The 26101-nt window shown below is 41.5% G+C and overlaps 2 protein-coding genes across 3 annotated transcripts; both read right to left on the bottom strand.

Annotated features, from left to right (window-relative positions):
* Nucleotides 1–301: 301 nt before the first annotated feature.
* LOC129833806 (uncharacterized) lies at nt 302–7424 on the bottom strand. Its single transcript, XM_055898612.1, has 4 exons — nt 5390–7424; nt 4182–4514; nt 3325–3458; nt 302–1167 (listed from the first exon to the last, which is right to left on the bottom strand). Exons 1-4 carry the CDS (start codon nt 5454–5456, stop codon nt 1057–1059), a joined length of 645 nt encoding a protein of 214 aa, XP_055754587.1. The 5' UTR covers nt 5457–7424; the 3' UTR covers nt 302–1056.
* Nucleotides 7425–11662: 4238 nt separating this feature from the next.
* Nucleotides 11663–24541, bottom strand: LOC129833805 (uncharacterized). 2 transcript variants are annotated; one of them, XR_008756110.1, is made up of 9 exons: nt 24366–24541; nt 14287–14428; nt 13760–14128; nt 13130–13279; nt 12722–12760; nt 12463–12614; nt 12093–12339; nt 11898–11988; nt 11663–11821 (listed from the first exon to the last, which is right to left on the bottom strand). XR_008756110.1 is itself a non-coding variant. In XM_055898611.1 (8 exons), exons 2-6 carry the CDS (start codon nt 14351–14353, stop codon nt 12251–12253), a joined length of 714 nt encoding a protein of 237 aa, XP_055754586.1. In that variant the 5' UTR covers nt 14354–14428; nt 24366–24536; the 3' UTR covers nt 11663–11821; nt 11898–11988; nt 12093–12250. The 2 variants fall into 2 exon arrangements, 1 of the variants encoding a protein (XP_055754586.1); XM_055898611.1 differs by lacking the exon at nt 12463–12614 and having other exon boundaries at nt 24366–24536.
* Between the last annotated feature and the right edge of the window lie 1560 nt (nt 24542–26101).

The raw sequence follows: 26101 nt of genomic DNA, 5'->3' as shown, positions 1-26101 counted from the left end.
GAGGGACCAGTCACTAACATCTCAGGGAACAGTGGTGGTCCACAGACCAGGGGTTGAAGACTACTGCTCTATTGGAAACCCTGAACACAGCTATTAAGTTGTTGTAGAATGACAATCCACTTGAAAATGATTCTGCATTAACACACATTAGTATAATCGTAATGCAGTATAACACTTGCGGTAAAAATACACTAATATTCCTTTAGACAGACGAGCCCTGCTGATGTGAGTTCTTAAAATGCAAACATCACAAAACTGCTGTGAAAAACATGAGATGCCACAATGACCACAGAAACGGAACTGTTAGTCTTATGACTCATTTATTATTTAAAAAAATAGACTATCATTACAGGAACAACATGATCAGTACAGGAACTAAAGAATGCAAAAGTATTACAATAAAATAGCAGTAAAAGTTGCCAGGCGCCTGAAAAATAGGCATAGGCCCAATGCAATCAAATATGTAAAAACATATATACAATAGAGAATCAATTCAACATTTAAAAGTTGTTAAAAAAAGATATTGTCAATCTATAAAGAAAAATAGAATGTACAGCTAAAGACATTGAAATTCCATGCACAGCAATCAGTGCTATTTTCAAGTTAAATTGTGGTTGTAATTACAAGACTCAAATTCTACCTGCTGCGTCAGGGTCAAGGACCATAAAAAACCTCTGTATGAACAACCATCTACAGTGTGTGATGTCAGCTGTGTACTTACTTAAGTAGCTACAGTATATAGGTAGCTTACCTTGAGGTTGAATGACTGACATAAGTGCACATCATTGATGCAAGCCCTTGCTACTTAACACAACCTGAGAATATATCTTTCAAAGTCCTTCGTTGACATCATGTATTACAGTATGTTGACATAATTGTCTCCTAGTCAGCTGACATGAGCTTCCATTTGGACCCAAATTAAAGATGGCTGCCGTGCATCATCAGTAACAAGCTGTCTGAAGGTCGTGCCCAAAGTAAAGATGACTGCCATGCAACATCTGTAACAACCTGTCTTAGGTTGGTGCCCAAAGTAAAGATGGCTGCCGTGCAACATCACTAATAACCCATCTGAGGGGGGTGTGCACGTCTGATGGTGGTGCGCATGTCTTCATAGACATCGCTAGTCTTGCCCTGTGTTGGTCTAATCGTTGCACGCCATGCCTTTAACTGGGAAGACAAGAGATATTGGTCAGATAAGGTACGGTTAGTACGCTATATTATTAACATTTAACTGACACTCTTATCCAGAGTGACTTACAGGAGCAATTCGGGTTAAGTGCCTTGCTCAAGAGCACAGCAACACATTTTTCACCAAGTCTGCTCGGGGATTCTAACCAGCGCCTTTTCTGTTACTGGCCCAACGCTCTTAACCTCTAGGCTACCTGTCACCCGTGTCTTTAGAAGGGGGAGGGATGTGGTCTTGTGTTTCAGTAAATATCTTTTGTATGGAATTGAAATGAATTGAACTAACATTATCATCAACACATTGCAAATGTCAAAAATGTACATGTATACTGTAAACACACACGCGCGAGTTAGATGAGACGGAATATGCAGGGGCAGAATTTGAGCAAGACCGCAGAAGCAGTTCATAACTCATGAAATACGATCAATGTAGATCAAATCAAACAATACCACTGAACATGTCTAGTATAAGGAGCTATTTCCTGTCAAATATGTTGTTACCTGTACTGATAATAGAACTTCCCCAACAGATTCCATCAGGTCTACATATATGAGTCAAAGCAAAAGGCTGAAGTTAAAAACGGTGCATTTCCCCACCAAAGTCAGGTCAGTGGAGACAGTGCTGAGGTGGCAATCTTGCCACCCGACACACACACTCAAACACCTACACACAGATTCACAAGCTTAAACACCTACACACAGATTCACAAGCTTAAACACCTACACACACACACACAAAAAAAATACTATAGTATAATATACATACTGTGGTATTCGCTGTAGTGTTTTTGTGGACTAAAGTAGTATTTACTGTAGTATTTACAGTTAACTATAGTATAAATACTGTAGTAAAAGAAAATTGTATTTTATACTATAGTATTTACTGTAGTGTTTTTGCGGACTGTAATATACTTGTCACGTTCCTGACCTTATTTCCTTTGTTCAGTATTGTTTAGTTGGTCAGGACGTGAGCTGGGTGGGCATTCTATGTTATGTGTTTCTATGTTGGGTTCATTGTATTAGCCTGATATGGTTCTCAATCAGGGGCAGGTGTTTTACGTTTCCTCTGATTGAGAACCATATTAAGGTAGGCTGTTCTCACTGTTTGTTTGTGGGTGATTGTTGCTGTGTCTGTGTTTGTTCGCCACATGGTACTGTTTCGTTTCGTTCATTTGTTCCTTCATGTTCGTGCGTTCATTTTTATATGTTCTCAAGTTCAGGTCTGTTCACGTCGTTTATTGTTTTGTAGTTTGTTTAAGTGTTTTTCCGTCTTCGTTTACATACTAAATAAGTATGTATTCAAACCACGCTGCATATTGGTCCGATCCTTGCTCCTCCTCAGACGAGGAGGAAGACGAGCGTTACAATACTGTAGTATTTACAGTAGTGTTTTTGCGTACAAAAGTAGTATTTACTGTATTATACTTTAGTATTTACAGTTAACTATTGTAAAAATAATGATGTAAATTAACTGTATTATATAATAAACTATTTAATTAAGTGTTTTTGCAGAGTGTAGTATTTACTGTAGTATACTGTAGTATTTACTGCAGTGTGCTTGCGGATTGTATACTATAGTATTTACTGTCGTGTTTTTGCGGACTGTAATATACTGTAGTATTTACTGTTGTGCTATTGCGGACATTACTGTAGTATTTACTATAGTTTTTAGTTTTATTATCTTTGACATAGAAGTGGAGGCCTTTTCCTTGAGGAAACCTACCGGAGAAATACTAAAAGAGAACATTTTCCATAACCTGTAGGTAGGTAGGTAGGACTGGGGTCTGAAAAGATATAGAAAAAAGCAGAAGCTCTGAACTAACCTAGCACAAATGTGGATATGGGGAGGGGAATGGGCAGGGGTTATGCATATTAAATACTGTAGTATTTACTATTGTTATAGTTTAGTGTTTTTGCGGACTGTAGTGTTTTTGGGGACAATACTGTAGAATTTACTCAGGTTTTTTCAGATAATACTGCATTATATAACAACATTATATAGTAAGTACTACACATGATCGAGGGGTACTACAGTGTATTGTACAGTATACTACAGAATTCTATAGTAACTACTGTAGTATTCTATAGTAAACTGCAGTATTTTTCATGTGGGCACACACACTTTACTGTAGTACTTACCCTGGGGATGACCCAGATGAAGAGGATGAGCAGACTCAGGAGAAGCACAGAGCCAGCAGTGACAGCTGAGACCAGGACCAGATACCAGGACATTCCTAGCCCTGAGGACGCGTCATTCTGGTCACACTCCTCATCTGTAGCACAGCAACACACCAGGGTAGCACACATGTTTTAATTCAGTTCAGTCCAATACTACTCAACAAACGGACCAGTCTGAACTTGTATAGAAGTTACAGCCTGGTAGCTCAAGTTAGGATTAGTTCCTATGAGACTGCGCTGCTCAGAGATCACATTAAGACAATGGTCCTGAATCATTCCCTAACCCTCCTCTTGACCCCATTACCCTTCAATATTTGCAGATCTGAAGGATCTGGACAGGTATAACGAGTGGAGCAGCTTCCAACGTACAGATCTGTATCCAGGACGTACATGCCAGGCAGTCTGAGAAAGGCCAGAAAAATTGCCGTCTGGCTGACGGTACCGGTCCATCAAGGCTCAGACCAACAGGCTCCTAAACAGCTTCTGTCCCCTGGCCATAAGACTGTTCAATGGTTCATAACTACTGCTCCCCCTTTGGATTAGATTTATTACTACCACTACACTACTGTTCATGGATTACTGATTTCCATTCATATCTATTTATCCAGCTCCCTATCTTATTTCTCATGTTGTTTTCTATTTCATTTCTTATTAGTTATACTATTTTGATATTGAATGCTGCACCGTAGGGTAAGGCTTACAAGTTAAGCATTTCACTGTACTTGAGCATATGACCACAAAAAACTTGAACATTGAAGGGTGCAGTAAGTGCCAAATGGAGGGTTAGGGAACTAATCAGGACTGGCTGAGACACTCACCATTCACCACCACCAAAACAGCTCCTTCCCCCTCAGTCTTCTCAAGCTTGGGTGTCTTATAAACACTGTACACACACCAGTAGGCCCCAGAGTCTTCTATGGTCAGGTTTGTGATGGTGATGTCCATTTTGTTGAGTCTTCCATTAGTCATCAATCTGAGTTTGAACCTCTCGTTTTGGGTTAATTTTTCTGTTTCCTGGTGAAAGTAGAGGACTTGAATCTCTTTTGTCAGGCGCATGTACACACTCAGGTCTTCTTGGTCTGGCAGAGAGGTGCTGCAGTGGATGGTCATAGTGTCTCCCTCCTGCTTTCGGACCAGCAGTCCCTTGTTCCCTTTCATGAGCAGATGGGAGAATGGAAGAAAAAAACACATAACATGTGTCAAATCTTTAGTTTTAATGATAAACCAATACCAACCAGTTAAGGAGATCTTCACGACCCAAAACTACTTTCACACAAGTCTGGGTCTATTTTTGGAAATGGATTATGAATACAAGGAACCATCTACTACTCTAATTTGAATATTACACTTGAAAAGTAAATGACTTGAAAACAGCATCTTGTACATCTATGATATTGCAACTCTATAGATTACAGTGGACTCTATAGATTACAGTGGACTCTATAGATTACAGTGGACTCTATAGATTACAGTGGACTCTTGATTACAGTGGACTCTTGATTACAGTGGACTCTTGATTACAGTGGACTCTTGATTACAGTGGACTCTTGATTACAGTGGACTCTTGATTACAGTGGACTCTTGATTACAGTGGACTCTTGATTACAGTGGACTCTTGATTACAGTGGACTCTTGATTACAGTGGACTCTTGATTACAGTGGACTCTTGATTACAGTGGACTCTTGATTACAGTGGACTCTTGATTACAGTGGACTCTTGATTACAGTGGACTCTTGATTACAGTGGACTCTTGATTACAGTGGACTCCTGAAAAAGGCAATGTCTTGGGACTGTTGTGCCAGATATGCAGTTATCAGGAGCACGCTATTAAAAATCATGTAATTGAAATGAGACTGGAAAACTGTATTGTACTTATTCAAGGTGCACTAATCAGGAGTCAACTGTACATAATATATTTTAAATGTAAAATTGACGAGATGAAATGTTAAATGAAAAAACACCCCTTTCCATGAACTCAAAAGGATGTCCACCTCCCAATAGAAAATTAAAATAAACACCACTCACCTTTCTCAGCCAGGGTGCTGCAAAGGAGACAGAGGAAGATTGCACAACACAGAAAGGGTGCAGACATCGTGCTAAAACAACATGAGCTTCACATCACAACTAAACTGAGCCTTCAAATAACAGGAAATATACAGTATGTCTATACCACAGTGGCGTCTGCTCTAGAACCTCTCCACCAATAGGAACACAAGGTAGGCCTACTTTACTGCTAGGTTCTGAACAAACAGAGTAAAATCTCTCCACCAATAGGAAAACGAGGAGGGCCTACTAAACCAAGAAATTACATTGAAACATACAGAGAATCAAGACCTGAAGATATTTCAGTTGCAATTGTGGGTGTCAGTGTGTGAAAGAGTCATAGGTTAGGGATAAATGAGGTTAAACAACAAAACACAATTATTTTCTGAGCATTCATTTGAGGGTTTGTCATTCAAAGACAGTCACTTCAAGTACAACTGGAATAGTACGATACAACAACCACTTCAAATGGACACGCCATCAACTTTTCAAAGTTAGTTCACACTGGTGTGACCTGTTATTAGTGAGACTATAGGCAGGTAAATATAACAAACCAGAGTGTGTGACAACAATGACTTCAAACTCTACTGATGCTTTCTATGTGCAACCTGGGATCAGGTGATGTGTGTAACACTAGACTCCCTACTGCCAGAATGGTTCACTACATAACATATCCTCTACTCCCAGACATGAGAGGTGAATGGTTCACTACATAACATATCCTCTACTCCCAGACATGAGAGGTGAATGGTTCACTACATAACATATCCTCTACTCTCAGACATGAGAGGTGAATGGTTCACTACCTAACATATCCTCTACTCCCAGACATGAGAGGTGAATGGTTCACTACATAACATATCCTCTACTCCCAGACATGAGAGGTGAATGGTTCACTACATAACATATCCTCTACTCTCAGACACGAGAGGTGAATGGTTCACTACATAACATATCCTCTACTCTCAGACATGAGAGGTGAATGGTTCACTACATAACATATCCTCTACTCCCAGACATGAGAGGTGAATGGTTCACTACATAACATATCCTCTACTCTCAGACATGAGGTGAATGGTTCACTACATACAGTGGCAGAAAAAGTACCCAACTGTCATACTTGAGTAAAAGTAAAGATACCTTAATCGAAAATGACTCAAGTAAAAGTAGTCACCCAGTAAAGTTCTACTTGAATAAAAGTCTAAAAGTATTTGGTTTAAAATATACTTAAGTATGAATAGTAAAAGTATAAATAATTTAAAATTCCTTATATTAAGCAAACCAGATTGCATAATTTTCTTGTTTTCTAAATTTACGCAAAGCCAGGGGTACACTCCAACACTCAGACATAATTTACAAATAAAGCAGTTGTGTTTGGTGAGTCCGCCAGATCAGAGGCAGTAGGGATGACCAGGGATGTTCGGTTGATAAGTGTGTGCATTTGACAATTTTCCTGTCCTGCTAACCATTCCAAATGTAGTACTTTTGGGTGTCAAGGAAAATGTATGGAGTAAAAAGTACAATATTTTATTAAAGAATGTAGTGAAATAAAAGTAGTCAAAAAATATAAATAGTAAAGTAAAGTACAGATACCTCAAAAAAAGTAGCACTTTAAAGTATTTTTACCTAAGTCCTTTACACCACTGACTACATAACATATCCTCTAGTCCCATACATGAAAGGGGTGAATGGTTCTCTACCAGTGGTGTAAAGTACCTAAGTAAAAATACTTTAAAGTACTACATAAGTAGTTATTTTTAGTTATTTGTATTAATATTTTTGATTACTTTTACTTCACTACATTCCTAAAGAAAGTAATGTACTTTTTACTCCATACATTTTCCCTGATCCCCAAAAGTACTTAAATCATGCCGTCTGGTTTGCTTAATATAAGGAATGTGAAATTATTTATATTTTAGCAATTACATTTACCTTTATTTTACTGGTTGGCTTATTTTACTGGTTGGCTTTCACCTTGACTTGAGTCATTTTCTATTAAGGTATCTTTACTTTTACTCAAGTATGACAGTTGGGTATTTGTTCCACCACTGTTCACTACATAACATATCCTCTACTCCCAGACATAGAGGTGAATGGTTCACCACATAACATAACCTCACCACAACATATTTAACAGCAAAGAAAGCCACACTGTGGAGGAAGTGTGTATACACACCTGATTCAATAATTATGGTCTAAATTGAAGACCATGGTAAATTGCTTATTGAATCAGGTTAGAGTGGGTCTGGTCAATTGCTTGTTGAATGGGGTTAGAGTGGGTCTGGTCAGTTGCTTATTGAATCAGGTTAGAGTGGGTCTGGTCAGTTGCTTATTGAATCAGGTTAGAGTGGGTCTGGTCAGTTGCTTATTGAATCAGGTTAGAGTGGGTCTGGTCAGTTGCTTATTGAATCAGGTTAGAGTGGGTCTGGTCAGTTGCTTATTGAATCAGGTTAGAGTGGGTCTGGTCAGTTGCTTATTGAATCAGGTTAGAGTGGGTCTGGTCAGTTGCTTATTGAATCAGGTTAGAGTGGGTCTGGTCAGTTGCTTATTGAATCAGGTTAGAGTGGGTCTGGTCAGTTGCTTATTGAATCAGGTTAGAGTGGGTCTGGTCAGTTGCTTATTGAATCAGGTTAGAGTGGGTCTGGTCAGTTGCTTATTGAATCAGGTTAGAGTGGGTCTGGTCAGTTGCTTATTGAATCAGGTTAGAGTGGGTCTGGTCAGTTGCTTATTGAATCAGGTTAGAGTGGGTCTGGTCAGTTGCTTATTGAATCAGGTTAGAGTGGGTCTGGTCAGTTGCTTATTGAATCAGGTTAGAGTGGATCTGGTCAGTTGCTTGTTGAATCAGGTTAGAGTGGGTCTGGTCAGTTGCTTATTGAATCAGGTTAGAGTGGATCTGGTCAGTTGCTTGTTGAATCAGGTTAGAGTGGGTCTGGTCAGTCGCTTATTGAATCAGGTTAGAGTGGGTCTGGTAAGTCGCTTGTTGAATCAGGTTAGAGTGGGTCTGGTCAGTCGCTTGTTGAATCAGATTAGAGTGGATCTGGTCAGTCGCTTGTTGAATCAGATTAGAGTGGATCTGGTCAGTCGCTTATTGAATCAGGTTAGAGTGGGTCTGGTCAGTCGCTTATTGAATCAGGTTAGAGTGGGTCTGGTCAGTCGCTTGTTGAATCAGGTTAGAGTGGGTCTGGTCAGTCGCTTATTGAATCAGGTTAGAGTGGGTCTGGTCAGTCGCTTGTTGAATCAGGTTAGAGTGGGTCTGGTCAGTTGCTTGTTGAATCAGGTTAGAGTGGATCTGGTCAGTTGCTAATTGAATCAGGTTAGAGTGGGTCTGGTCAGTTGCTTATTGAATCAGGTTAGAGTGGGTCTGGTCAGTTGCTTATTGAATCAGGTTAGAGTGGGTCTGGTCAGTTGCTTGTTGAATCAGGTTAGAGTGGGTCTGGTCAGTTGCTTGTTGAATCAGGTTAGAGTGGGTCTGGTCAGTTGCTTGTTGAATCAGGTTAGAGTGGGTCTGGTCAGTTGCTTGTTGAATCAGGTTAGAGTGGGTCTGGTCAGTTGCTTATTGAATCAGGTTAGAGTGGGTCTGGTCAGTTGCTTATTGAATCAGGTTAGAGTGGGTCTGGTCAGTTGCTTATTGAATCAGGTTAGAGTGGGTCTGGTCAGTTGCTTGTTGAATCAGGTTAGAGTGGGTCTGGTCAGTTGCTTATTGAATCAGGTTAGAGTGGGTCTGGTCAGTTGCTTGTTGAATCAGGTTAGAGTGGGTCTGGTCAGTTCCTTATTGAATCAGGTTAGAGTGGGTCTGGTCAGTTGCTTGTTGAATCAGGTTAGAGTGGGTCTGGTCAGTTGCTTATTGAATCAGGTTAGAGTGGGTCTGGTCAATTGCTTGTTGAATCAGGTTAGAGTGGGTCTGGTCAGTTGCTTATTGAATCAGGTTAGAGTGGATCTGGTCAGTTGCTTATTGAATCAGGTTAGAGTGGGTCTGGTCAGTTGCTTATTGAATCAGGTTAGAGTGGGTCTGGTCAGTTGCTTATTGAATCAGGCTAGAGTGGATCTGGTCAGTTGCTTGTTGAATCAGGTTAGAGTGGATTTGGTCAGTTGCTTATTGAATCAGGTTAGAGTGGGTCTGGTCAGTTGCTTATTGAATCAGGTTAGAGTGGGTCTGGTCAGTTGCTTGTTGAATCAGGTTAGAGTGGGTCTGGTCAGTTGCTTATTGAATCAGGTTAGAGTGGGTCTGGTCAATTGCTTGTTGAATCAGGTTAGAGTGGGTCTGGTCAGTTGCTTATTGAATTAGGTTAGAGTGGGCCTGGTCAGTTGCTTATTGAATCAGGTTAGAGTGGGTCTGGTCAGTTGCTTATTGAGTCAGGTTAGAGTGGATCTGGTCAGTTGCTTGTTGAATCAGGTTAGAGTGGATCTGGTCAGTTGCTTGTTGAATCAGGTTAGAGTGGGTCTGGTCAGTTGCTTATTGAATCAGGTTAGAGTGGGTCTGGTCAGTTGCTTATTGAATCAGGTTAGAGTGGGTCTGGTCAGTTGCTTATTGAATCAGGTTAGAGTGGATCTGGTCAGTTGCTTGTTGAATCAGGTTAGAGTGGATCTGGTCCGTTGCTTATTGAATCAGGTTAGAGTGGGTCTGGTCAGTTGCTTATTGAATCAGGTTAGAGTGGATCAAATCAAATCAAATTTTATTTGTCACATACACATGGTTAGCAGATGTTAATGCGAGTGTAGCGAAATTCTTGTGCTTCTAGTTCCGACAATGCAGTAATAACCAACAAGTAATCTAACCTAACCTAACAATTCCTGGTCTGATCTGGTCAGTTGCTTGTTGAATCGGGTTAGAGTGGGTCTGGTCAATTGCTTATTGAATCAGGTTAGAGTGGGTCTGGTCAGTTGCTTGTTGAATCAGGTTAGAGTGGGTCTGGTCAGTTGCTTATTGAATCAGGTTAGAGTGGATCTGGTCAGTTGCTTGTTGAATCAGGTTAGAGTGGGTCTGGTCAGTTGCTTATTGAATCAGGTTAGAGTGGGTCTGGTCAGTTGCTTGTTGAATCAGGTTAGAGTGGGTCTGGTCAGTTGCTTGTTGAATCAGATTAGAGGGGATCTGGTCAGTTGCTTATTGAATCAGGTTAGAGTGGGTCTGGTCAGTTGCTTGTTGAATCAGGTTAGTGTGGGTCTGGAACTAAAGCCAGTGCACACAGCACCTACTGTTGGTAAACCTCAAGTCAGGGTGTGAGAACAACGCTCTCTAGTGGGGGGGAGAGGTGTTTGCATAAAGCCAACAATTTGGGTACTTTTGAGGGCCAGGCCTCAGAGAGCTGGAAACACAAAAGGAAATATTATTATTCATTTTTTTAATTTTACCCCCTTTTCTCCCCAATTTCTTTTTGTGGTTTCCAATTGCTAGTAATTACTATCTTTCTCATCGCTACAACTCCCGTACGGGCTCGGGAGAGACGAAGGTTGAAAGCCATGCGTCCTCCGAAACACAACCCAACCAAGCCGCACAGCTTCTTAACATTGCGCGCCTAGAACCCGGAAGCCAGCCGCACCAATGTGTCAGAGGAAACACCGTGCACCCGGCTCCCTTGGTTTGCGCGCACTGCATCCGGCCCGCCACAGGAGTCGCTGGTGCGCGATGAGACAAGGATATCCCTACCGGCCAAACCCTCCCTAACCCAGACGAAGCTAGGCTAATTGTGCGTCGCCCCACGGACCTCCCGGTCGCGGCCGGCTGCGACAGAGCCTGGGCGCGAACCCAGAGTCTCTGGTGGCGCAGCTAGCGCTGCGATGCAGTGCCCTAGACCACTGCGCCACCCGGGAGGCCCTAAAAGGAAACATTTCTGGGCCAAACACTGGAGAAAATATCCTCTTAGAAAACAGTTCATCACAGATCTCAAGTGAGGTACCCATACACAAAAGTTGTATATTGAAATACTGTATATGGTGGTACATTAAAAATGCTTTTCTATATTTTTTGTAATGCATGTTCATATATTAATAAAATATTGATTTACATATTGTACATCTGTACAGTGATGATGATGGAACATACAGTATATTAAATGAATGTGAACATCAAGACATGAAGTAGAGGGATACTTGTTTCAATAGTTTTTCTATGCTGAAATATTCATGTGGATATGGTCCCTCGGGGCAAATGGCCTGTGAGACAAAATGAAAAATAGTGCTACTGCTACTTCAACCACTTGCTATACAGCTGTAAAAAGCTCCGTTTATGAAATCAATTAACTTTGGAAGGATTCATACCAAAGTAGGGTAGAGTTCCAGGGGCAAGTTTCTGTCATCTGTGCCATGAGGGTGGAGTGTTGGGCGGGGAACTGTCAAGGGAGCTGGCTAGGTGGTGTTGAGGTGGTCCCATCAGAGTAGAGCATCCTGGGATATTTTTCCCATAGACCTGCTGTTAGACTAGAGGAAAGAGTCAGGAGATCACCAGAGAAAGCGATGATTGGCTGGCACAGTATTTCAATTAAACCATATTCACCTGCTTTCCTGAAGTAAGGATTCACCCCTTTGGGAAGACCAGAGTTCCCCAGATACATTCCCATCGGGGGAGGAGGCGGTACAGGCTTGTTCTGTAAACCACATCAACAAATTCTCCAAATGATTAGTACCATTCTCACAGTTAAAATACAATGATCAGCCGCTATTTTTAACTGAGATGATTTAAAGTGAATACCTCAGCCTGGGGGTCAGTTTTGTGTCTCCATAGAATATTTAAACAGGTTCCATACAGAGTTGTCTTTCTCATCAGATAGATGAATCTCCTTTCCTCTCCTGAAGATCCAGCTGAGCCATCCTCCACTGTTCTGAAGCGCTACAGCAGGGGTCTCAGGCTCAGCCCCCAGCCGGCTGCCAGTCTGGCTCTGAGGGTTGGCCTCGGTGATGGTCATTATGGAACAATCCACCACATCTACTCTGGATATCTGTGACAAGTGGGAGAAGTCAGTCCACTCATGTCACCATACAGAACAACCACTAATTAAATGTTTTATTTAACCTTTATTTAACTAGGCACATCAGTTAATTAAGAACAAATTCTTATTTACAATGACGGCCTACACCGGCCAAACCCGGACGACACTGGGCCAATTGTGCGCCGCCCTATGGGACTCCCAATCACGGCCGGATGTGATATAGCCTGCCAACCACGGGAATGCCTGGAATGTTCTTGTGCTGGGCATGCTGGTGGTTGGTGGAGCTGTACACATTTTATAAAGTGCATTTTACTATACATTTGATACACTTTGATAGTTCGGACAGGAATCCCTTTTCCATTAGGTAGACAAATAATATACTCAAACATACCTTCTGGCACAACAGAGTCCTCTGGTATCAAGGACTCATCTGGAAAGAGAAACCAGAAGCAACCTTTTACAGTGCTCTACCATGCTTTGTGATTTATCACTCACTGACAATACAATAACAAATCCTGTATTCCTATCTGGGAAGGAGGAGAGCAATAGAGAAAGTAAAACAATTCAAAAACTAAGTTCAGTCCTCTTGTCTGAGCAGTTAGTTCCACTTATTCTATTGCAATTCTACCAATCTTCCCAGACCTCTGCATTCCTTTCTGCGGAGACTGTGAAAAGCAGGGTCATGTTCACTAGGCATGAAAAGGAAAGAAGCAGTCTGAAATGGGGAGGAACTATCTGAATAACATCTTGAAGCATTTTGCAACAGTGTGCCCTAATGGACATGACCCTGGGTGCTCACGTTGTCTGAGTCTTCTGGCTTGAAACAGCTTGAGAAGCGGCAGTCCAATGGCAAGAGAGCCTACTACCACAAATACAGCAGCCACACTCATGTAACTGTTCTTTGGAATTTCCTTTCGATTCGCAGGATTTTCAGGAACCTGGTCTCGTACTGTAACACACAAAATCAGAATCATTTTAAATGAAAATCATGTCACATTCAGGTTTTCGATCAGGGATGCAATCAATTAAGTAATGTTTGTAGGGTATTTGGTTTAAAGGTAGCTAAGTCAATTTATATAACATATGGATACTAATAGAGGATAACATCAGAAAAGAAAGAATTCTTGATGGATCCTCTGCACAGTGGAAATCATGACGCAAAAAGGAGAATACTATATTGTTACACTGTGAGGAGATATCCCATGCACTGTGTGACAGCCACACTGGTGCCACAGCTGTCTCTATACATTAACTCCAATGAGTAGACACAAGCACTGAGAAAATCCTTGCCATAGACATACAGTAAATGCTTACAAGATTTTCCCCTAGTAGGCCAGTCTAACTGTAATCATCCATTCACAAGGAATGACCCCCCCCCAGCCCCCTTGAGCTGTCCATGTGTTCTATGTAAGAGGATTACTGAGCTCACCTGTGACCTCCAGCATGAATTTACAATTTGTGTTTCCACTGTCAGTGTTCACTACACACTCATATGTACCCTCGTCTTCAGGCTGGGTTTCTTTGACCAACAGGGACACAACTTTGTCTTTCTCATTGGCAGGTGGCATGGAATGCTGATATTTTTGGCTCTGCGGCATCCTGGGATTGGAGGATTGTTGAGTGTATTTGAACACAGGTTCACCTTTGTGACTACTATTCTGGTGCCGCCTCCACAACTGGACCCGCTCTATGTTTACATTACCAGGGGATTCCGCACTGAACTTCACAGAGCACTCTAGGACTGCATCCTTCCCAGATTCCACCTGGATTACCTTCAACTCTGAGCACTGACTTAGACCTGTTTAAGCAATAGATAACAAAATTAAACAGTACTGTAGTACGGAAAATGTCACGCCTGATAAATGTAGTTGGATAAAACAAAACTCCTAGACCATTCATTTTGGAAGTTGTGGTGTTGGCAAAAGTATTACAAATTGAGCCTGCAGAATGCCTTACTTTTGGATGTCTCCATCCCAGTGATGAGGACAAATATGAGAGTGGACAAGCTGAAGACCAACGCCATGTTAGGGCCTTTCTCCTTAGTAGAAAAACAGTGGTTCTGAGAAACAGTGGTCTCTCCACAGGAAAGGGTTCACACCTGACAACAATCAGTGGTTGAGCCAAATTAAATCTGAGAGCAACAGTGGATAGCCTGAATAATATGCATTGACTAATACAAGCATTGACTCAATGAACATGCTCTTCTTGCTTACTAAGCGACCAGGGTTGGGTAGGTTACTTTCTAAATGTCATCAGTTACAAGTTACCTGTCCAAAATTGTAATCAGTAACGTAGCTTTTGGATTACCCAAACTCAGTAACGTAATCTTACTGAGGCATTAGAAGAAGACACAAATGTATGTTACCAATTGCAAAACATATTGCAGGACACATCAATGTTAAAGTTTACATAGCTGGCCATATATGGATGTTACATTTTACTTTATGGGTTGGTTATGTAGGCTTCTTTTTATTTTTTAAAGGTAAGTTGACTGAGAACACATCCTCATTTACAGCAACGACCTGGGGAATAGTTACAGGGGAGAGGAGGGGGATGAATGAGCCAATTGTAAACTGGGGATGATTATGTGACCGCAATGGTATGAGGGGCAGATTCTTCTAACCCATCGCTTTGTGCTACATATAATGATACGATTAAATGATATCTTTACATTAAAAACCAAAATCTATCAGAATTCCAGTCATTCCAATAAATGTTATACCCCTTGATCTTCAAGAATAGGACTTGGAAATATGGAAGTCAGACTCGAGTCACAAATACGATGACTTTGACACCAATGACTTGTGACTTAACTTGGACTTGAGCCTTTTGACTGGAACTGACTTGATACCCTCCCCAAGCCCAAATATTAAAAATGATGCTATTAAAAAAAGTGTACAGCGCATCAACTCTTCATTTAACGGATTACAGTTTGAATCGGACAGCAGCCAATCAAATTGTGCCAGCTGAGAAAAAATTGCGTGTGGCAATGCAGAGGAACAATGGCGGGTGAATTCAGATGGAGCCCTTGGAAAGATGATAACCAAAATTATTATTTTCGGATATACAGACTACGCTGTAGTCAACAAAAAATGGATTGCAACTTGCAAAACATGCGGGAAGAAAATTACAGATGGAGGCGCAACAATTTCCAACTTTGTTCGACATTTTAAGCTGCACAAAGAACCATAAATCGTGGCTAATATAGCCGACAGCTATATATAACTTTTCTAGTGTAGCATGTAGGCTAACGTAACGTTAAATCAATGAGCCTCCACACAGACAGTCAGTGCGGGAACATGATCATTGCACCCAAGATTGAGCTACAACTGGCTAGGTAGTTGGTAGCCTAAAGCCTGCCTGATGTTACTGCTGTTCCTAAAACCATTGAAATACGTTAGCCTACTATAACCACACACAGAGAGGGTGTGTGTGTGTTAAGGTTGGGCGATTGTGTACAAGCCTACATCACCCGATTGTGCCCTATAGCGATCCTCGATAGTCGATCGCTAAGGGGGGGGCGGGTCTTTCTCATGGCTACCCATGTATTTCCATGGAAATATAAAGTTAATTTGGAAAGTAATAAACATATATATTTGTAAAAGCATTCATGATTTGCGTAAATGTAATATACTAACTATTACTCTTGTTAAAAATATGAAATGGTATAACATTTGGTGAAGAGCACATTATGACTTGTTTAGGACTCGAAACTCAAAGTTTAGGACTTGAGACTTGTCGGTCTTGACTTTAAACTTGACTCGGACTTGCCTGTCTTGACTTGGGACTTGTAAAACAATGACTTGGTCCCACCTCTGGGAAGTATAGATTAGCCAAATTGTTTTACCTGAGCATGACCCCAAAACTAAGGACTTATTAGGCAGCCCTACTCTGTTGTTTATGATTTTGTCGTCATGAAGGACTGGTTGGGCTCATTGATTCGAGTTGAAAAATAAATGCTGCGCTCATAGAACGGCATGCTTTGCCAAGAGTGTGCAAAGCTGTCATCAAGGCAAAGGGTGGCTACTTTGAAGGATCTAAAATCTATTTTGATTTGTTTAACACTTTTTTGGTTACTACATGATTCTTTATTTGTTATTTCATAGTTTGAATGTCTTCACTATTATTCTACAATGTAGAAAACAGTAAAAAAAAAAAAAAAAAACCTTGAATGAGTAGGTGTGTCCAAACTTTTGACTGGTACTGTATAAATCATTTTAATTCCAAAAATATATGTAACAATTACAGACTGCCCCTTTAAGTCTATCAAAAGTGTGCACGTTTGAGTATGTGTCCATTAGGCCTTTTTATCAGCATGAATTAGATTTAGCAATAAAAGCCCCACTTTTATTCCATAGGCTTGGATCCTCACTGTGCAGATGTTGCAAGAGGCCTTTTTCACTGGCTGTCCACTGGTTTCAAAAACAATGATTGATAGGCAGTGTTAGGATTTATGTTTATGCGCTATAGTCTGTTAGCATATTGTTTGAAGATAAATATTGTTTTGTTACACACACACACAAACAATACAGAGGGGGGTGAGTGTGTAGGTGTAAGGACTGACCAACACAGGCCATAAAAGCTGTGGACAGTCTGGAGAGGGGAGGGGTGCATCTCTCTAGGCCAACCAGGAGGGTAGATTACTGGACACATAGGCGGAAATCCCAGGGGGGGCGGGGGGGACACGACCCCCCCCCATCTTGGGAAAAATATGATTTGTCCCCCCCAATATATCTCTGTAAACATAACTATGTAATTTCAATAATACGCAATGAAAGCACGTGTGCTGATTATAGACACTTAATAGCGCGTTTTGAAGTTTCAAAAGATTGAGACCTCCCCCGCCCTTTGCCTCACGATGGTTTGATCCACTGCCAGTTCTTTAGCTGGCAAAGTAATAGAGAGTACGTATCTACTGTCCGAAAGGCACATGTACGTAACTGACGTGAGGTTAATCCAGTCAATCCATAGCAGGTATCCATAGCAGGTCCATAGCAATGTTATTTATTTATTTTTATGCTGGCAGGGTTCACATGTAACAGTATAGCTTTACGTCGTCCCCTCGCCCCGACCCGGGCGCGAACCAGGGACCTTCTGCACACATCAGCAACTGACACCCACGAAGCGTTGTTACCCATCGCTCCACAAAAGCCGCGGCCCTTGCAGAGCAAGGGGCAACCCTACTTAAGTCTCAGAGCAAGTGACGTAACTGATTGAAATGCTACTAGCGCGTACCCGCTAACTAGCTAGCCATTTCACATCCGTTACACTCACCCCCCTTTCAACCTCCTCCTTTTTCCGCAGCAACCAGTGATCCGGGTCAACAGCATCAATGTAACAGTATAACTTTACGTCGTCCCCTCGCCCCGACACGGGCACGAACCAGGGACCTTCTGCACACATCAACAACGGTCGCCCACGAAGCATCGTTACCCATCGCTCCACAAAGGCCACGGCCCTTGCAGAGCAAGGGGCAACCCTACTTAAGTCTCAGAGCAAGTGACGTAACTGATTGAAATGCTACTAGCGCATACCCGCTAACTAGCTAGCCATTTCACATCCGTTACACACACACTAGCTGAGTTTGCAGAGCTAGCGCGCAAACTAAAGCAAACATTAACTATCAAGCTAGCTAGTACCTATTCCATGTATGTGGCGTCGTCAAAGATGGAATCTTTGCTATCGTCAGTTTATTCCAAGATCAGCATGCAGCTGTAGTGCTTCAAAGTCCCTGTGATAAGGTTAGCGATGAACTGAAGTCCAAACTGAACAGAACTACACTCTCTTATACCATTGTCTTAAATATATATAATGGTCTCGTTGCACAAGCTAAATTGTCGCTACTGAACTTTTTTTTAATTTTTTTATTTCACCTTTATTTAACCAGGTAGCAAAGATTATAGCAAACACACAGAAAGAGAATTGGTGCTCGCTAACTTTACAAATTCAGCTATTGTTGGAAACCAGCCAATACGAAACAAACTATATTAAAATTACAAAAGGTTGCAGAATGTGTTGTGTAAATGTGTGTGTGTTCAGCTAGGCCAGCCAGGTAGAAAAATGGCAGAAAAAAGTAAAAAGACGGGCATCAGAGTATTTTTCAGTACACCAAAACGCAAAGTAAGAACTCTAGTAGCCTAATATCTCAAAGACTAGTTGATAAAATGTTCATAAGAAAGAAGTGAAATGCTGATGGTAATGTTTCACAATGATGTCATTAGGCAGAGCAGGCAACAGATGGCACACAGACAGCAGAGCGGGGGACAGATATGCAGGGACAGATATGCAGAGACAGGGAGTCTCAGGTAAGTTTCTTGAGTCTTTGTTTGGCAACATTATGAAAGGTTCTCAATTTTTTTTACTTGTAAAATAGGGACATAATTGGAAAATGCCATGGATACCCCCACTCTCAACTTAAACTGATGACTAAACTAAGATTTGTTTACGGCAATGGTATTGCTGTTGTGATTAATTGTGTAGTTTTGGGTACCGGCAGTTAGGAGTACGGCAAAACCTTATTTATTTTCTAAGAGACAGACTGTGAGTCAGTGAGAGTGGTGAAAGGGAAAGAGCCAGGGAGAGAGACTTCAGAGGACAGTGTCACAGCCACTGCAGGACCAGGTGTCACCCTTGTTGCCAGCAGCACCAGTATAGGGGACAGTGGCACAGCATTGTCCAGTTACCACAGTGATGGCACAAAACCATATCAGCCACACCCACAATTTATAGAACCGCAAACTCTTGCCAACAGAGTGTTGACGTTTCAAGAGAGATGGTTTCGCGATTTCCCCTGGCTACATTATAATCCATCAATAAAAGGAGTGTTGTGTTTTCACTGTAGCCAAGGGTTTTCAAGCCAGCCATCTTTTGGCCAAAGAGCAGATGCTGCCTTCATTAGTGCAGGATTTAGGAACTGGAGAAAAGCCATTGAAAAATTCACAGCACATCAAAACTGCCAAACCCACCGCCACTTTGTAATTGTAACAGCACACCAGCTAAATCCAATCAGTGTCCAGTTATGTCCAGCGCGTGGGGTAAACAGCAGGATGACGCAAGGCATTGCTTGATGAAAATTGTTAGTTCGGTGCGGCATGTAGTAAGACAGGGACAAGCATTTAGAAGCTACACGGATGACAGTGGGAATTTATACCAGCTTTTGAAACTTAGGGCAGAAGAGGATGATCCCATTTTACTGAAGTGGTTAACAGAGCGTACCACAATGTACACAGGCCCCAAAGCACAGAATGAAATTCTGAACATCATGGCCAATAGTCATTCGAGGCATTGCAGCTGAGATTAGGTCTCTTCCGATTGTACAATTTTCATTAATTGTTGATGGTACTCAAGATGTCTCTGGTGCTGAACAGGAGAATGTCTGTCTGCGTTATGTTGACCATGACCTTGTCCCTCACGAGGAGTTTATTGGGCTATACAGGGTGTCGGAGACAACAGGTGAGGGCATTGCGAAAGTGGCAACTGATGTGTTGTTGAGGCTCAATTTGCCCATGTCTGGCTTACGTGGGCAGAGTTACGATGGTGCCTCAAACATGGCAGGAAAATACACAGGTGCACAGGCAATTGTGAGGAGGCAGCAGCCGTTAGCCCTCTATGTCCATTGTGGAGCACACAGTAAATCTGATTACACAGGCTGGCTGCTCAGCCTCCCCACTGATCCGGAATTCCCTTTCCTGGGTCCATCAGCTAGATGTCCTCTATGGCCAGTCAGGAAAGTTTAAGAGCATGTTTGAATCAATTGCCACGTCCAAAGATACAAATCTGACCACCCTGGTCAGGGTGGACTGTGTGGAATACTGCTATTAGAGCTGTGCTAGGGCAGTATGAGCGGGTACTAAGCAGCCTAGAGGAGATGGCAAAATCTGCATCCAAGACAGCTTCAACTGCCAGTGGCTTATTCGAGCACTTCAGCAAAGGCAAGACTGTGTTGGGCCTCACACTTGCCTCTGCTGTTCTTGGAGAGCTTGAATGTCTAAACATTTCACTGCAGAAGAAAACTAAGACTGTCTCTGGTATGCAGGCTATAGTCGAGTGTGTGCGGTCATCTCTTAGGGGCAAGAGAAATGACGAAAGCTACCTTGCACTGTATGAGAAAGCAACAACATTGAGTGACTCTATTGAAGACCAAGTTGACCAAGTTGAGGTGCTGATCAGAATTTTGTTTGTGGTGCCAGTGTCTTCATGTGAGGCTGAGAGGAGTTTCAGTGCACTCCGCAGGTTAAAGACTTGGTTACGGGCTAGCATGGGCCAAGAGAGACTGAACGGCGTAGTTGTCTGTAATGTACATAAAGACAGGCTGGACAGTCTCAAGAGGGAAAATATCTGCCAGCAATTTGTTGGATCCATTGAAACCCGCAAACATATGTTCGGTTCTTTTGTTCAGTAGTGTGTATAGCAGTTGTTCTCAACCTTTTTTGGGTACTGGAACCCCTGCATATTTTGAGGCAAGGCAGGCAAGGTTTTGAGCGGTCCTCAGGGACCTCCACTCTATATTATATGTAAACTTACTGGAAACCTTGTGGTACTGAATACGTTCATTACACTTTATTTTATTTCACGGACACCTTGCAATTAGTCCATGGACCCCTGTTTGAGAACCCCTGGTGTAATTGATATTTGTTCTTTTGTTTAGTAGTTTTCAGTACACTTACAAATTATTTATTTCATGTTATTTTATTTAAAATGTCATACTTTGTGCGACATACTTGTCCATAGCTGCTGTTTGAAGAGTTGAGATACTGACTGAGTTGAGACACTGACTGAGTTGAGACACTGACTGAGTTGAGACACTGACTGAACGATATTTTGTTTGATTTATTTGGGTTTTTCATTAAAGTAGTTATTTTGCTTTTAGAACTGTACTTATTTGTATCTTTTTGTTCTTGTAAAGATATTGTAGTAGACTCAGGCCAGGTGCACATATTTAATGACTATATAAATGTATCAGAAAAAGTCAAAATAAAAAATCAATTCAATACAGAGACCAACTTTGTGATGGTTCTCAATGGAGATTCTTTTAGATGTGATCACACCATGTTCATTGTATTTATGAAAACTACACCCATACAGTGTACAGTAGCATTGTCACCTACTGACCTTTCTTGATATTGCTGGTTGTAAGTACGAATACCTGCATACATACTGGACTGGTAAGGAGCACTGCTATAACTATTATTAGTAGTAGAATTATAATGAGTTAAACAAGTTGGGAAAACCCTTCAGGTAACTACTGTACCTATCAATTATCCAGTTGTAGGAATTATGGTTCCTCAATATACATTTAACAACGTATGCTATGTGTTACAGCATTACTTTTGGTGTCCCCCTCAGGAATTGCTCTGAGAAAATTTCATGTAATTGTCCCCTCCAAGGTCAGTGGCATGCCGTGGGCTTGGGGCCTGGGCCTTCAGTGAGGCACTACACAGTCCCACCCGAATTAATCCACCTCATTATGATGCCATGGCTCTAGACACTATACATTTAGACAGAAACGCAGTATAACCAGGCGTTGCGTCACCTTGAAATTGACAAATTGACATTTTTGGGTAAACAGTGTTTACCTAAAAACATGACACAATCAATGAGTCTTTTCAATATTTCCCTTCACCTTTTCATTGTGCAGCTCCGTTGCCCTGCACGCTTGTTCTTTGAACTGTAGATCCATTCCGGTGTCCCCAAAAGTTTTCAAAAGCACCATTGCTTGTTAGTGCCCAGCTGGACTTTGGTGTCTCGTTGCTGCCTTGGTTAGACAACTCAAGTTTGCAAAGCCAGTGTGGCTCCAAACACCAAATCGATCACTTGCAAATAATAGGCATTCCCAGCAGTACAGTTTGCAGTGCGTCTCGGAGCCAAGGCGCCTGTGAGCCATTGACAGCGCTCGTAGTTGAAACTTTGAAAGTGGCGAGCGAACAAAGCCCTTTCCCGCCTGTGGCAGGCTTTGTGGCGTCGGGCGACCTCTCCTTACAATGTCTAACTTTTCTTGAAAAGTTCGTCTTGAGAATGGCGTTATAATTATATCCTCGACCAAATCGATATCTTCTCCTCCTTCCGCCATTGTGGGTTGAAAAAACAGCTTAGTAGTACGCTAATTAATTTGTTTATCAAATTCAGTTTCCTAGATCTCCATAGAACCTGCCTCTCATTATTGGTAATCCAATCAAAAGACGTGCACGCACTACGCCTGCTAGCTGGCTCCTGTGTAACACTGGAGCCAGCCAGCAGGCGTACAATAGCCAACTCTAAAGCTGATTGGTTGACACTAAATTTTCATTTCCATTCACTATAAGCTACAAGCGCCCGCACTGTTGATTCTGAAGGCCTGAGGGCAGATTTTAGACCCCTGGCAACACATGATGGCTGAATATGATTGGATAAAAGATCTAACAAAAAGACCAGCCCTCCAAATCTCAACCTGGGGCTGGAAGCAGTGCAACCAAGAGGAAAGCTATGAAATGAAGAGTATAACTCTTACTCTTGGGAATAATTTAATACATATTGGTGGGAAAATATATTTTTAAAAAATTATATTCTGATGATGTTTAGGCCAGCAGAGAAGGCCTTGCAGGCCCTGACGGCCCACCACTGTCCAAGGTTGATATCAGATTTTCGCCCCTGACTGGACAATACCATATTAGGAACTGTTCCAGTGTAGAATCGACAGACACAAGACGGATCTAATCTACCCAGCAACCAGATGTGGACAAAAGGAACGCGCCAAGGGGCTTGGACAAATCCGAAGGCCAGCAAAGGCGGGGCAAAGTCTAAACCGCGCCCAGCCTCTACTGTGATAGGCCAACAGACGCGTTGGAACTACGTCATCACGGTATAAGAACAGCTGTTTACGTACTTCCTGCCAGTTCCCTGTTAACCCTGCGTGGTGATACAGCGAACTGTATATACGAAAATTGCATTTGCCATTCATTGTTTGCGGTAATTAAACATAATTAAAGAAAGTTAGCAGACCTTGCTTTTTATTTATCCTGATACCGGATGTGTTACACGCAGCGTTCACAGCAGCTTAAACATCTTGAATTCAACTATTATTGGGTTCAAATACACATTTAGATTTGTGAACAGCCATCCACAACAACCACAATCCATAAGGCGCAAATAGCTAAATGAGAGAGCAGAACATCAATGCGCTAACGTTATGTAGATTTTAATAATAAGTTATCCGTATCGTCGTAGACTACACCACTACGATCATCTTCACCTCCAAGCGTTTATTCAAATTGGATAATCTTTGGATGCCGACAGCAGTCGCAGCATTGGAAGACATAGCTTGAACTGTAGCCTACACAAACCTATTCCTGTTCTGTTCCCGCGATCCATCAAACACATTTGGTGTATCATCATAGTGGTCTCTGACTTGTGGTCAGACTCGCTCAGGTGGAACAAACTTACATTTGTGCCTTTTTACAATGCTTATTTGAATGTCATTGTGAAAACAAAAGTGTCAACGATTTTTTCCCCGCAAACATCCTTTCTGAATTGAAAAGTAATCATTGAAGTAATCATCTAGTTTTTCGAAAGTATGGGTTATCTGATCACAATATTTTTGCTTGTATCGTAACGGATTACAGTTAGCGTTTTTGTAATACGTTACAAGTAATCCATTACTGTCCAACCCTGTAAGCGAGCAAGGACGATGTATAATGTCTAAAAAATAAAGTCGCACTATATATACACTCCCAAAAATGTAAAGAGTAAACCTAACAACCAACGTTTTGTCAAAAATCTAGTGTCGACTAACAGTTAAATGCTTACTTACAGGCACTCTTAACAATGCAGAGAAAAAGACATATTAAAATAAAACGCGCAATAAAAATGATACTAGAAAACACAAAAAATCGCTGCGTTGCCGAAACGATTGTTATTAGGTTCAACTTTACTTTTCATAGTTTTACTCTGTTAGTCAGCCCCTCTACAAAAATGTTTGTGTGCGTCATGCGCTTTACTATACCATGTTCAAAGTCACTAACAAAAGTTAAGGGTGCATGAATCAACAAAATAATACTTACAATTATATTCCAAACTCCCTATAGCCCAGTCCTCATAGCAAGTCTGTTGAGCCAAGAAAATGCTTTCTCTTGGGGGAAATACTATCACTTTGTGGTTCACCCTCATTTGACTATTCCCTGCAGTGGGAAGGAGGGGGCAAGTCATTCCAATGCTCAATGTGTTCCAGACAGTATCAGCCCCACCCTGTGGACATTCTTTTAAAAGTGCTTTGGAAGTGTCTTAACATGTCAAATGGGATTTATCTGTAAAAAAGAGGCTGACCAAATCGTTACTCAGATGTTTCACTTTTGGCTTCAAATAGTTGGCTTACAGTAAATTATCCGTGTAGTATGCCATGCATAACTAAAAACATTTAGATTTTTTAAAAACCTTTATTTAACTAGGCAAGTCAGTTAAGAACAAATTCTTATTTACAATGACAGCCTAGGAACAGTGGGTTAACTGCATTGTTCAGAGGCAGAACAAGATTTTTGCCTTGACAGCTCAGGGATTCAATCTAGCAACCTTTCGGTTACTGGCCCAACGCTCTAACCACTAGGCTACTGCCGTTCTAGTGTGTGTGTGTGGTGTGTGGTGTGTGTGTGTGTGTGGTGTGTGTGGTGTGTGTGTGTGTGTGGGTGGGTGGATGGGAAGGAAGGAGAAGGAACAAAGCCAGACAAAGGGATGATTCTTGGTCAATATATCACTGCTTGTTAACGAAGTGAGAGGAGTAAGTATTGTTACAAATCTTCACTTCTAGATAATTTTTTATGGAGTGTCGTTCCAATATGCGCGTCACAGTTCCCATTTCTGAGGCTGAGAGATAAACAGGCAGAGATAAAGTCACACTGGTTCAGTGGGTTGTTATGAAGCACAGTACTGTTCTGATTACAGAGTGGCCTTTGTGTGGCTGGGAGTGGGCCCTTGAATAAAACCCACTAAGGATCATCTCAAGGTCATAGTGAGTTTAACCGGGCATCACCAGAAAAGGCTATGGCAAAAGCAATGTAAGCAGAGCCCAATGACTGAATTATAATATCACAATGCTATATTGCAGTATATATTCTACTACACCATGTGGGTAAAACTTCACAACTAAATATGTCATTATGGTTGTGTAGAGTAAGTATGATCATATATGTTGAGGACTAGTGTCACGTTCTGACCTTTATTTTCCTTTGTTTTTGTCTTTAGTTAGTATGGTCAGAGCGTGAGTTGGGGTGGGCAATCTATGTTATGTGTTTCTATGTCGAGGTTTGTCATTTGGCCTGATATGGTTCTCAATCAGAGGCAGGTGTTTTGCTCTGATTGGGAACCATATTAAGGTAGCCTGTTTTCACTGTTGATTTGTGGGTGATTGTTCCTGTTCGTGTGTTCCTGGTTTTTTCTGTGTTCACTAGTTCGGGACTGTAGCTTCGTTGTTTTTTTTTGTCTGTTTATTGTTTTTGTTCATAATGCGAAGTATTTTTTTGGCTACATTTCCAGATTGTGATGTCATTAGGTAAACGGCAGCCTAAGTAAACATCATCCTAAAGCCTACTAACAGAGAAAACAGTACATGCAATCAAGAATATTCAGACCTAATCCAGGTGTATTAATGGAAATATATCGACTAATGCAATTTTTATTAAATATAGGCTAGCCTAGACCAAGTACTCAACTTCCAGGCGAAACGGCACCGAAGCCAACCTAACCAAATAATCCAGGTGTATCCATTGAAATGTGCATACCATGACACCGTTCGTTTGTCTGAACT

The sequence above is a fragment of the Salvelinus fontinalis genome, chromosome 34 (assembly GCF_029448725.1).
Source record: "Salvelinus fontinalis isolate EN_2023a chromosome 34, ASM2944872v1, whole genome shotgun sequence".
In the NCBI taxonomy this organism is placed as follows: Eukaryota; Metazoa; Chordata; class Actinopteri; order Salmoniformes; family Salmonidae; genus Salvelinus; species Salvelinus fontinalis.
This window is presented reverse-complemented; position numbering and strand designations above follow the sequence as displayed.

Coding starts and splice junctions, on each gene's coding strand:
- LOC129833806 (XM_055898612.1), bottom strand. CDS start 5,456: ATGTCTGCACCCTTTCTGTGTTGTGCAATCTTCCTCTGTCTCCTTTGC. Junction 4,515..5,389: donor CAGCACCCTGGCTGAGAAAG/GTGAGTGGTGTT, acceptor TGCTCATGAAAG/GGAACAAGGGACTGCTGGTC. Junction 3,459..4,181: donor TGTTTTGGTGGTGGTGAATG/GTGAGTGTCTCA, acceptor GCTGTGCTACAG/ATGAGGAGTGTGACCAGAAT.
- LOC129833805 (XM_055898611.1), bottom strand. CDS start 14,353: ATGGCGTTGGTCTTCAGCTTGTCCACTCTCATATTTGTCCTCATCACT. Junction 13,280..13,759: donor ATTCATGCTGGAGGTCACAG/GTGAGCTCAGTA, acceptor TGTGTGTTACAG/TACGAGACCAGGTTCCTGAA. Junction 12,340..12,721: donor GGACTCTGTTGTGCCAGAAG/GTATGTTTGAGT, acceptor CACTTGTCACAG/ATATCCAGAGTAGATGTGGT.